Genomic DNA, 13,262 nt, shown 5'->3' on the forward strand with positions numbered 1-13,262 from the left:
CTTCTCTAAGGGTGTGCTCTATTTAACTTATATGACTTAAACTTATCTGATCTGAACTTATTGGAACTTAATAACAATAACAATAACAATAACAATAAGAAGAACAATAATAATAATAATAATAATAATAATAATAATAATAATAATAATAATAATAATAAGAAGAAGAAGAAGAAGAAGAAGAAGAAGAAGAAGTTGTGCTAATAATAATAATAATAATAATAATAATAATAATAATAATAATAATAATAAGAAGAAGAAGAAGAAGAAGTTGTGCTCCCACTCCCTTCTGAATGCAAAATCTCAATTTGTGAAAGACAAATGCACCAATCTTAGCTTTGTTGGAGTGATTGATAAAAAGAGACTTGATAAGTGAAAGGGTACTCAAAGTCTTCTTTTTAAATTTCTCGAACGTAGAGAAAGCAAAAGGGATGACGTTGTAACCATTCTTCTCATATTTGGACGCATACTTCTTCTCTTTCTTCTCTGCCGCATTGTGCAAGGATACTCCAGGAGCCCAAGAGCTCACACCCATACTAGCAAAGGCTGAGATGTCGGTCACATCCAAACATTCCTCTTTACCCTGAACCAATTAAATTAAATAATAAAAGATCTACATGCCTAAGATCATTCTCAGCCTCTGAAAGGAAGCCCATGGGGGCTCCTTACGCACCACTACGATCCCAACTTTGGAGAAAATATCAAAAAGAATATGACACATCAAATTATGCCTGAACTTTACACTCACTTCACTAGAGTAGTGGACAACATGATCTTCCCATCGTTCCATCTTAGGAGCATTGCAACTCGGGAAGAGACTACCTTTAGAGAACAGAGGTATCATGAGCCTATAACACAACACAAAGCGCGACGATGGCTCATCGTCTGCCCAAGCCATCAATAGAGATGGTAAACAGAGAATCTCGTGCATATGGGGAACATATAAAACTAAGAATAACCACCTGTCATGGGGTAAGCATGTACCTAGCAACGAGGTTTTTCTCAATGACACCAAGTAACACTTTGCAAGAGATTTCATCATTCGGGGGGGGGGGGGGGGCAGAAGATCCAATGGTGAGCGAGAGAGCATCCGCATTGCAAAATGATTACACGTTTTATAACAATAACTAGTTTGTGGCTCGGGCGATGCCCCAGTTGCTACATTGAATACATGTATTCATAAAGTGAAAAAATCCATGTATTCATAAAGTGAAAAAATTCATTAAGTTCGTCAACTACAAAGACAAACTACTTCCTTTATCATGCCAAGTAATTTTTCTATTAGATAATCTTACAATTTGTAATTTGTTTCTAGTGGAACTAAGTGCTTCAAATTAATAAATACTATAAATTAGATATATATGCAGTTATCCAAGGAGTTTCTACAGTTGATGATTATGAGACTTACGACATCATGCTTCTTCATAGTTGTCCTAATGATTTAATTATTGGAGTATTATTATTATTATCAAAATAGTCCACGGAAAATAAAATATCACATAAAAATTTAGTTGTTCAAACTTCACGTTAACATTTATTTATAAATTAATGTAAAGAGATAAAACATAATTTGTAGTTGGTTAAGATGGTAATGTGATATATCGTTTATACTTGAGGTCTCGTGTTCGATCCTCATTGTACTGATTTTTTGTTGTCCATGACATGACATAACATAACATTTGGTGAGTGGATGTTGTGGCGTGCGTAAAGGGGAGAGTATTATGTGGCACATACACATTTTTCACAACTTTTTAATATATTAGTATAGATAGATAGTAACAATAATAATAATAATAATAATGATAATAAATAAGAGTAATAATAAATAAATAAATAAATAAATAATAATAATAATAATAATAAGAGTAATAAATAATAATAATAATAATAATAATAATAATAATAATAATTTTTGCTATTTTTATTATTATTAATAATAATTATGATTAATTATTTATTGACACTTATTGGAACTTATCTGAACTTATAGGACCTGAAACTTATTTTTTTTAAGGTAAATATAACACCCCTTAATACCTGCCCCAACCAGATACATGATAAGTGGTATAAGGGAGCATTTAATCCCTATCCTCACGAAAAATTTAATCCCTATAAATGAACAACAGATAAGAGTGTGAAGGGATAAAATATTCTTATCCCCACCCTTTATGTTAAATACGAGTCTGGTGCGCGCCCGTTATAAAGGGAGAGAGTCCACTTAACAAGTTCAAAGGAGGTTCCAACTTAAAACCATATGGCGATAAGAGAAGTAACCCATTAGTCTTATTAAGTGTTTAACTCTCTCATCTTTTTATCAATGTGGGACACTCACATGTGTTGTTTGGGAAGGCTTGTTTCAACACTCATCCTCACATGTGAAGTCCCTTTTTAGTTCGGTCACATGTGATGTTTCATGGGCCAGAGCGCGTTTCTCGATACTCTCCTCACATATGCCATTTTCAATTCAGTCCATTGTATTAAAGGATCAAGGTTCAAGTCGTGGCCCCGACTTTGATACCATGTTAAATACGGGCCTGGGTCGCACCCGTCATCAAGAGAGAGAAAGGGAGTCCACTTTAAAAGATCAAAAGAGTTACAAGGTTCCACCTTAAAACCATATGGCAATAAGGGGAGTAGCTCATTAGCCTTATTAAATGTTTAACTCTCTCGTCTTTTATCAACGTGGGATACTCACATGTGTTGTTTGGGAAGAGTTGCTTCAACACTTATTCCTCTAAACAACCAAGTTGTAGAGGTGATAAGAGGGTATGGTTGGATCGATTTTTTTTTTTTGTTCTACTACGAGGAGTTCCTACCACTTTCGACGAGTGAACTAATCTCACGCGCGAGTTTGCATGAGTACCTCAATGGGCAACATCCCTCCCAGTTGAGATTTTTTCCATACAAAGCTCGAATCCAAGACCTTAATTAAAGAACAAAAGACCCTTAACCACTCATATCAACCAAGTGATTCAAAGTTCTGGATTGAAATCTCTTCCTAACTCCCCTAAAATAGGTATATGTTAATCTATTCTAAATACACATTCAAAGCCATAAAATAAAATATTGCCCAGAATATAATTTAGGATGCATTGGGCTCATGCAGATTAACTTTATCAATAAAGAGTACACATAAAAACTTTAGCAAAATGGCTTTCTATCATTAACCTTATTGTTACATATGTCTACTTCCCCAATTCATATTTACCGATGACGAAATGAATGAAGCAACAAGCAACAAGCAACAAGCAACCAAATGAATCTCTAATGTAGATCAAACTCGTTAGTGTAGTAGAATTGTTATTAAACAAGCTATCAATTTTGTAATGAGTAATTTTCATTATGCATTTACTACGGTAACATCCTAATAATTATGAGTCTAAATCTTATGTTCTCCGATGTTTATACCACTTATGTGTCACTGACTACATATATCAACTAATAAAAAAGAGTGGTACGTGAGTGATACACAAATTGTGTGATAAAAGATCTTGACTTAATAATACTATAAAAACTATTTTCTTGAATAAATAATATAGTATTACTAGAGCGTTGATATTATGTGGAATTTTTTTTAGGGGTTCGAATGAGCTTCAAAAGCAATATAAATATGTGGATTATGTTTAAGGCAAGTATCAAAATTACGCAGCGGGCATAACTTTAAAAAGTCCATGTGTATGACCAAGATCATATTCAATAAAAATAATTTGCTCATTTAAAATTCGATTTGTTCATTTTCACAAATTGAGCAAATTTTCCCAAACTCTTCTTGTTCCTCCTCCCTCTAAATTTTCTACTACTTCGTACTAAACACCGATTCACGTGATGCCTTCATATGATTTGACTATTTGAGTTAACTTTGAACAAAATTTTCTGATCCATCAAATAAATCTTTTAAAAACAACAAAGTTAAAGTTAGTATGTACTTTTTCCGTTCCACAATACATGCATCATTTCTCATTGCACGTATGTCAACGCGCGTATTTGAACATTAATATCTCTAAATGCGTATAAGTAAAAATTATAAAAAGTTGATATTTGGAATCTTTGTATTAATACTAATTTAACAAGATCTCACTTGACGATGTTTTTTCTTACACAACAGTGAAAGAAAGGTTGTCAAAGTTGATTGATGAATAGTGCGCGAATGAGAAATGATGCATCTATTGTGGAACGGAGGAAGTATTGAATATCAAAATAGAAATATAAAGCTTTAACAAAACAAAGTGAATTAGGGTATTTATAATTAACACACCAAATAAAAAAGAAGAAATTTAAAAATCCCTTAATTCATTTTCTAATTAAAATCTGAAATTTTAAATACAAAATATATTAAACATAAACAAAATTAGTTGTTAAAATTTAAATAAATAAGGTTTTATTTTACTAAGGACAAAAAGTTCATCTTAATAAACAATAAGCAATAATCATTTACACCCTACGAGTCAAAAGTTCATCTTAATAATCAATACGTTTAACTTTTTTTTAAGGAAATAAAACTAGGCGGACTTACCTGCTCATCCTATCGGATGACCCACCCTTTCATATGATATACAATTACTCTGAGATAAAGAAATGAAATTGTAAAACTTGGTGGATAGACTACAATTGTAAATGATTAGCTAGCCGAGGGTCCGAGAGACATAAATCTTTCAATCTCATCGAGAAACCATTACTCGAAGCTCACACTCGCTGATTACCTAAACTAAACCAAAAGAACAACTAATTCTAAAAACAAAAAATAAAGAAGTATATCAATTACAGGAAAAAGTAAGAAACAAGAAAAGCTTCAACATATACATCCAAATTAAGTTTTATCATAATTACATTTCAACAACTAACAAAAAAGCACACCACCATACTTGGCAAAGAAACATTGCCGATCCGAGAAGAGAACTGGTAGCTTGATCAAATATTTCATATTCCACAACGCATTTTAAAAAAATTGTAATTGATAATGCCGAAAATAAAAAAAAAGTACAATGTTTATCGTTCACAATATCATCATCTCGGCATTTAAGTAGCTATCATCATCCATGATTCAAGATATTATAACTTCATCTTGAATTATGTTACGTCATACGTACCCTTACTTCACGTGAATTTTACAAAATTAATTTTGTTCATTTCAAAAAGTATTTTTGTAAAATAGTCAGATTTTAATTAGGTGGTTTTTAAATACCTTCATTCTTCTCAAGGGTGTTATAAATCCCCTAATTTATTTTGGTATTTTTTTAAAGCTTTATATTTCCGGTTTAGTGTTTTATACATGCTAACTTTTACTTTGGAGTTTTTAAAAGACTTATACTTCATCCGTTCCATAAATATTGTTCTATGGTTGATTTTACTCCTCTAATACTCCCTCCGTAATTATTTAAGAGATACACTTGACCGGGCACGAGTATTAAGAAGAAAAATAGAGTGAAATAAATTAATAAAATAAGTGGGATTGGGTAGTTATTTTAATAAGTAAATAAATGGAGGCCATGTCATTTTGGGAGGTGGGAGGTAGGGTGAGTTTCTGAAATTATTTGTTTAATAGGATGGTGGGTCATATGGTAAATTAGATATATTATTTAATTAGATGGTGGGGTTGATAAGTTACTAAATATGACAAGTGTATTTCTTAAATAAATACGGCCGGAAAAGGCAAGTATATCCCTTAAATAAATACGGAGGGAGTACATTACTTTGACTTTAAATCGTGTATAAGTAAAAATTATAAAAAAAATGTTATCTAGAAAATACATAATAATACGAATCTAACATGACCCCACATAACTACAATTTTCTTACGTATGAATCACAAAAAATGGCCAAAGTCATAGTGTGAATAATGTAAAAAACCAAATGGTACAATATTTACGGAACGGATAAATTATATCTACTTTAGTGGCAAAAAGAACATTTTTGCTTAAATGTTAATAGACAAAAAAAAAAAAAAAATGTCATGTGAACAAAATTACAGAAAATGAACACTCCTAATGCAGGGTATACAATTATGTAAGAACTACTGCGGCACTGCCTATACAAAGATGTTGGAAAGAAATGGCGAGATGAATGACTATAATAATTATAATATGGCAGCATCTTGGGATTGTTCTTATAGTTTCCATATTATATGATGATTCATGTCCCCAAATGAAGACACCAGATACTGTATAATAAACGCAGTACTGTCTTAGCATTATTTGTTTCCACACTTACTTATCAAAGGATGAAAATAATACTAACCAAAGACATACAGATGAGAAAACATATATGCAGCTAATTCTACATTGTGTTAAATCACAGGTTTGCTCATGGGCAGATGTGCAGATCATTTTTGCAAGACATCAATCAGCTGTGTACCTGCAACCCAAAAAACAATAACTTACATCGAGTAGAAGTGGTTACATATTCTTCTTATTACATTCTGAATGGAAAATGTTGCAGTTGAAATCATCTTTACCTGATGGAAATTGAGAAGTTTGTTTCGAATTGATGATAACTTCATACAAACATTACTCATGTCCAACCTTTCTTGTGGGATATCAGTTGAGCAGGAAACTGAAATTTCAAGAACAGAAACCAAGGCCGCCTCCAGTATTGTGTTGCACTTGGTCTCCACTGCAGTTAGATCATTCAGAAGAGCGTGATCTAGAATCTCAGTTACCCGTTCAGGCAAAGCTTCTTCAACAAAATGGCGGAGGCTCATATCGCCTTTGAACATGTCATCAGTAGGTCTCTTTCCTGTAAACATTTCTAGTAAAAGGATCCCAAAACTGTAGACATCTCCATAAGTAGACACCTTGTTTCCCAAACCATACTCTGCATAAATCCATACCTCAAACGATTTTCATCTTTAAAATGTGGGAGAAACAAGCTTAAAATGCTTATAACAATCTTCCAGTTAGTCACATAATTTCCCCGTTTAAAAATAGTTGCACCACTTTGACTTTCACGTTTACCAATGCACAACTTCAATTGTTATTATCTTTAATTATCTATTAGAAAATTTTATTTATTTTTTTGATAGTTTGAAAAGTAGACATTGAGAGTTGAGACCAATCCAACAAATTTTTATATATTTGAAAAAAAAGTCAAAGTTAATATAAGAATAATGCGCAAAGTCAAAGTGGTGCAACTATTTCTAAACGCGATAATTTAAAATTGCAGGAAACAAACCAACATTTCCCAAACGCTCATTGTAAAAGATATGATATGATTACACTACCAAAATCATCCGTTATAGTGGGGTTATTTCCAAATGGATCACATTCTTCCGAAAACAAAATTTAATTAAGTGTATTTTGAAGAGTTCAATACTATTTCAACAACATAGTACACGTGACGATTATTTCGAAACAAAGGGAGTAGTATATAGTTTTGGGGAAGGAAGTAAAGAGAAGTGACGAAGGTTGCTAGTTACTTACCTGGAGGAGTGTACCCAATAGTTCCCCTGACTCCAAGAGAGCTATACTGATCCTCTTGTGAGCTACTGACGCTTTCTGAGATGAATTTAGCCAACCCAAAGTCACTTAGATGGGCAACCATATTTTCATCAAGGAGGACATTGCTTGGCTTGAGGTCGCAATGAACAATTGATGCCCCATGTTGATGATGAAGATACTCCAATGCATTTGCAACATCAAATGCTATATCAAGTCTTTGTTGAAGATTTAAGATACGGAGTGTGTTATTTGTGTCGTCCTTCAGGTGCAACCAATCTTCCAAACTCCCGTTAACCATGTAATCATAAACCAAAGCCTTGAAATCATTTCCTTGATAATCAACACTTGAGCAAGCTGTTATGACTTTGGTAAGATTCCGGTGTCTGATGTTCCTAAGAACTTCACATTCAGCCATGAAACTCTTAGAAGCACCATGATGCTTAAGATTGAAAATCTTGATGGCAACAGTTGTTTTCTCATGACTTTCAAGGGTTCCTTTGTATACAACTCCAAAGGAGCCTCTGCCAATTAAATTGTCTGAACAGAATCCATTTGTGGCGTTTAAAAGGCTTTGGTAAGACAATTTTGGAAAGCTTTCAGAATCTCTAGAAGCTGTAGATTCTATAGTCCTCTTTTTGTACCAAAAGATGTATAATGACACAGAAAATGCCACCAGCAAAATAACTCCAAGAAGCCCTAAAAGAATTGCAATAAGTAATCTCATTTTGTGGCCTAACCTTCTTTTCCGGTGCTTGTTTAATTGGCAGTTAGGAAGCTTGAACCTAGGTATGCCTCCGCAAAGCCCACTGTTTCCAACCAATGCAACACCAGTTGCATTGTTGAAAACCCCGCCAACAGGAACCTCTCCCTCTAAGGTATTGTTGGACAGGTTTAACAGTTTCAATGGGAGACTTGCCAGGAATTTAGGAATTTCGCCAGATAGATTATTATATGACAAATCTAACTCGAGAAGACCATTCAATGTCTGCAATGCATTAGGAATGGATCCTTGGAAAAAGTTACCTCCCATGTATAGATTCTGTAACGCCACACAACCACTAAGAGTACTCGGTATTTCACCTGACAGCATGTTTCCGGATACATCAAGATACACTAAATTAACTAGTTCTCCTACTTCCTTGGGAAGGGACCCGGTTAACTGGTTGCCAAACAGATCAAGAGTTCTGGATAAGGAGGAGACACTAAGTAGTTCTGAGGGTATCCTGCCACTAAGATTATTTTGAGAAAGATCCAATCCTAGTAAGTTTTGACATTTTTGTAGGGATAAGGGTATTTCTCCTTCAAAGTTATTCTTGGAGAGTTCGAGAAGACTTAGGTTAGTTAAGTTTCCGATTGAAGATGGTATATTACCTGATAAGCGGTTATCCATTGAATACAACTGAATCAGGTTTTGGAGCTTGCCTATACCTTGGGGAATGACACCAGAGAGTTGGTTTGTTGAAACATCAAAGTACTGTAAGTTTAATAAGTTTTCTATGCAAAATGGAATCTGTCCAACTATCTGATTTCTGTCAAGTGTTAAATATGAAAGCATTGATATATTGCATACGAATTGGGGGAAATTTCCTCCAAAGTTATTTTGACTTATGATCAATACTTCTAGCATGGAGGCATTGGCTAAGGAAAAAACAAAGTTAAAATCATCAACACCTGTCTGACCCATCCCAAGGGAGTTTCCTGCAAGGTTAAGCTGTGTGAGTCTATGAAATTCATGAAAAGAAGGAACTTGCCCTTGTAGATTATTCTGAGCTAATTCGAGAAATACTAGATCGGAAGAATTAGAGATCGTAACAGGAATTGATCCAGTGAATCTGTTAACACTCAATAATAAGAACTGGAGATGAGGAAGAGTGATACCTAAAGACGAAGGAAGGTTGCCTTCCAAGAGATTGAACCCTAAATCAAAAGTTGTAAGGGAACTTAGGTTGTAGATTGAGGGAGGGACAATTCCTGACAACATATTTTGGGATAGTGCCAGAACAACCAGATTTTTAAGTTTGCCTAGGCTATCTGGGATCCTTCCAATCAAGTTGTTTCCTCCTACGTAAAGTTGAGAAAGAGATGATAAATTTCCTATAGAAGAAGGGATTGTTCCTGTCAAGTTGTTTAGTGACAAGGAAACATACTGCAAGTGTAAAAGGAAACCAAGCTGCCTTGGGATCCCTCCAACTAACCTGTTACCATTGCCACGCAGCTCCATTAGGCTAGAACAACCGGATATATTAGCTGGAATTTCCCCCTCAATGGAATTATTAGTGAACCCCAGATATTGCAACCTTTGCAAACGGCCGAGTTCAGGTGGAAGTATACCAACAAAGCTGTTATTTTGAAGAGACAACATCCTAAGATTGCTTAAATTTCCTACGTAAGGAGAGAGGGTACCTGTTAGTTTGAAAGATCGCAAGTTTAGTGACGTCACTCTCTGGCTTTGACAAATTACTCCATGCCATTCACAGAAGTGGATTGTGTCATTCCACGAACTCAGGATACCTAAAGGATCATCGGTTATTTTGGCTTTGATTTCAAGCAGAGATTCACGATCCGTCCCATTATTCCTAGGGTCAGCTGCACTGAAATGAAGACAGAACAGCATAGTAGCACAAATAACCAAGTAAAATGAGGAGCATGTCATTTTAATTAGGTTGCTAAGTTTTGGACAATACATGTTTATAAAGGTTTCTTCATACCAAAACTATAAAAATATGACTGAAACATCAGAAGACAAATCAAAACTCAGATTTCAACAAAAAGCATTTACTCGCCTTTGACAAAGTCTTAAAAGGGATAACACAGGTCTATCATCAATTGGATTTCATACATTCATACTAGTCAATGAAATTTATAAAGTGCTTTAATTTGTCACAAGTATAGTAAAATTGTACCTCCACATTATGTTTTTAAGCCAGTTTTTTCCCTTAAAATATGTCATCAGAAACATGCCATTTACTTCATCATGATAAAATGCTTACATTATAACGTTCACACATAGAGAACACTGTTACTCTAGTAGAAAATTGTGCATCAGAAATTGACTATCTTAGCAGTACAATAGTCAAAACTAAACCAACTACAAAGATGTATGATTATTTTAACAACCAGCATATCTATTTTGACTTAAGATTGGGACTAGAATATGTAAAATCTTCAACTATTTGATTTTGCTGGAAGTTCGCCCATAATATATATAATACATTCAACTTTTATTAGGTCTTGAAAACAAAAGCCGTAGAAATCAGAAAATATATAAGCACACAATAAATTTATCAACAGTAATTCTAAATGATTTACAGAATCAATCTTGAACATTAGACAGGAAATGACTTACACACAAGGAATCTATGTAGTCTACATGTTTGAAACATAGTACATCATAGGTTTGCTCATAGGTGGATTAACTTGGCAAGATATCAATAAGTCAATAACTTGTGCGCCTACAGAAAAAATAAAGTGTATGCAAATGGATGGAAATGGGAATAGGGATGTTATACATTCAATCCATAAGGTTCCCTTTTTCTTATTAGTTGGTACTCCGTATGTATAAATAGAGGTCCCCTTTTCTTTCCATTTTCCACCACTTCCCTTTCTGTCTCTCTACAAACCACCACTCACCACTTCCCTTTCTATCTCTCTACAAACCACCATTCATTATTTTCCTTTCCTTCTAATTCTCGTCCAAAGTACTTCTCTTCTCTTTTTAGGGGTGATCATTCTGTTACGAGACTATTGATATAGCAGCAAGGGCCAGAATCAACGCGGAGTTAATCCATGACCGCATTCCGACATACGAAGCAATTTTATCTAATTTTAACAATGTCGTTTGAACATGTCTTCCATGCAATGGGTGGTTAAGTCGGTAGTGTTCCCATGGATGATCAAGTAAGTCAACTAAGTTTTTTGTCTAGGAGGTCAACTAACTTAATTTTTCCTAATTATTTTTTACACAATTTTGAAAATTAGTTTTTGATTTTCACAAAATTAAAAAATACGGAATAAAAAACTAACTTTTCATATTTTGTAAAATGATTTAATTAATTTTGGGACAAAAAGTAAAAAGTAAAAGTAAAAGAAATTATTTGTTGGTGATTGTCATTTTTTACAACTACCTTATAATTTTCATCTCATACTGGCCTTTGAACAGCTGATCCTGATATGTTAATTTCAACCATTAACAAACCAATCTTCATCAGCACCTGATTTTACCAATTCAACATCCTACCACCTCAATTGTATCCAGCTTAATATCCTCTTCATAAACCGTAAACCAATACAAATCAGAATCTTTAATTGCTTCTTTTAAACCAACACGGAACCTTAAACTAATACAGAATCATTTAAATACTCCATGATATATTGAGCAAATAACTTGGGAACTTTCACACCCAAAAACAAGAAAAATCATGAACTTCTATGTTACACGGGTACATGTGATCCGACATGGCTATTTTGTGAAAGAGTCATGATTTTGGTAAAAAATGAAGTGTCCATGTCCATGTCCCATATCTGACACTCGTATTTGAGATAAAATGAAGAATCCCGGTGACAGAGATGAACTTTATCAAATCAGAAACCACATGCAAACAAATATTTCATCCATTCATGCCTATTTACCAATAACAGATACAGAATCCTCCCAAAATTCAAACCACAAACATTTTTTTACAATGTAAAAGTGTACACGTATTACCTTGTCAACCCTGCTAGCTTAGCTTCCAACTGTTTCCCCCTGAATCTGGGTTTTCTTTTTAGGAGGCTCAGACCCACATTTCATCAAACAATTTAGTGAAGAATTTGAGGTGGGGAAGTCTCCCATGGCGGCAAATGAATCAAATTGGACCCAAAACCCTAAACCATAAACCCTAAACCAAACAAAGATTCAATTCGACAGCACCTTTACGGATCGCATCATTTGATTTCTGCCAAGCCAAATGGTAAATTACCACACACCTCTGAAAAATTCTCCAAACATAAACTGAAATTGACTACTTTGAACGGTTTAAACTCATCACAGCCTCTAATGGTTGGTGTTATGGTGAAGGATTAGGGGATGATTAGATTAGATGCATGCATAGAAAAGGCAGGAAATGGATAGCGTAAGCATTCAAAGGAGGAGAGAGAAAATGGAAGTGCAGAGATTTGTGCTTAGCTTAATCTCTTTTAAGGGCCGTTTTGACGGTGGTCGGAGAAATCATCGGCTTAAGATGAGCCACCGGTTAGGGTGGTCATCAAGGAAGAGGGGCAAAACGGTCCTCGAAAAACTCCCAAAGGCCTCTCCTTGCCTCATTCAACCGTGAACCGTGCTCTATGACCCTTGTACTCATTTTATAGTGCTGACTGATTAGAGGGACGCGGGTAGTTCCTTGGTGAATTTGACATTTTTTACCCCTTAAGTTTGGCTTTTGGAGGGACACTAGATTTGGCCATAAGGGCATTAACGTCTATAGCACCTAACTCTGGAGTCCGAACAATGTCACTCCGGTGCACTTAAGAATTTGCAACTTCGAACAAATCGACATCGGTATTAGCCGTATTCCGGTGCATTATCTAAGAATGTGCAAGTTGACTCATGGTATCCTTTATTGGATAGTAGTACTTATTACGTTGCACGATAATAGTGTAATCGTACCCTAGACATTGATGCATCTAAAAATTTGCACCTGAGTTAAGCTTTGTTCTATTTAGCTTATTCTTATTGCTTATTAGATTAGTAACCAGATCAGACCAGAAAAAGAAAAAGCACACAAAAAAAATATTCAAATTAGGTCAAAAACTAGAAAAATCAGACCAAATCATGTGAATAGAACAAGGCCT

General features: G+C 34.4%; 1 protein-coding gene across 2 annotated transcripts; it reads right to left on the reverse strand.

Moving 5' to 3' along the window:
* Window positions 1–6,061: 6,061 nt before the first annotated feature.
* LOC110795844 (probable LRR receptor-like serine/threonine-protein kinase At3g47570) lies at window positions 6,062–12,847 on the reverse strand. Of its 2 annotated transcripts, XM_056836691.1 has the most exons (4): window positions 12,139–12,847; window positions 7,416–10,024; window positions 6,452–6,810; window positions 6,062–6,351 (listed from the first exon to the last, which is right to left on the reverse strand). In XM_056836691.1, the coding sequence occupies exons 2-4, from the start codon at window positions 9,793–9,795 to the stop codon at window positions 6,340–6,342; spliced, it is 2,751 nt and encodes a 916-aa protein (XP_056692669.1). In that variant the 5' UTR covers window positions 9,796–10,024; window positions 12,139–12,847; the 3' UTR covers window positions 6,062–6,339. The 2 variants fall into 2 exon arrangements, with proteins under 2 accessions (XP_056692669.1, XP_021856559.1); XM_022000867.2 differs by having other exon boundaries at window positions 7,416–12,847.
* Between the last annotated feature and the right edge of the window lie 415 nt (window positions 12,848–13,262).

This window comes from Spinacia oleracea, chromosome 2, assembly GCF_020520425.1.
Source record: "Spinacia oleracea cultivar Varoflay chromosome 2, BTI_SOV_V1, whole genome shotgun sequence".
Taxonomy (NCBI): Eukaryota; Viridiplantae; Streptophyta; class Magnoliopsida; order Caryophyllales; family Amaranthaceae; genus Spinacia; species Spinacia oleracea.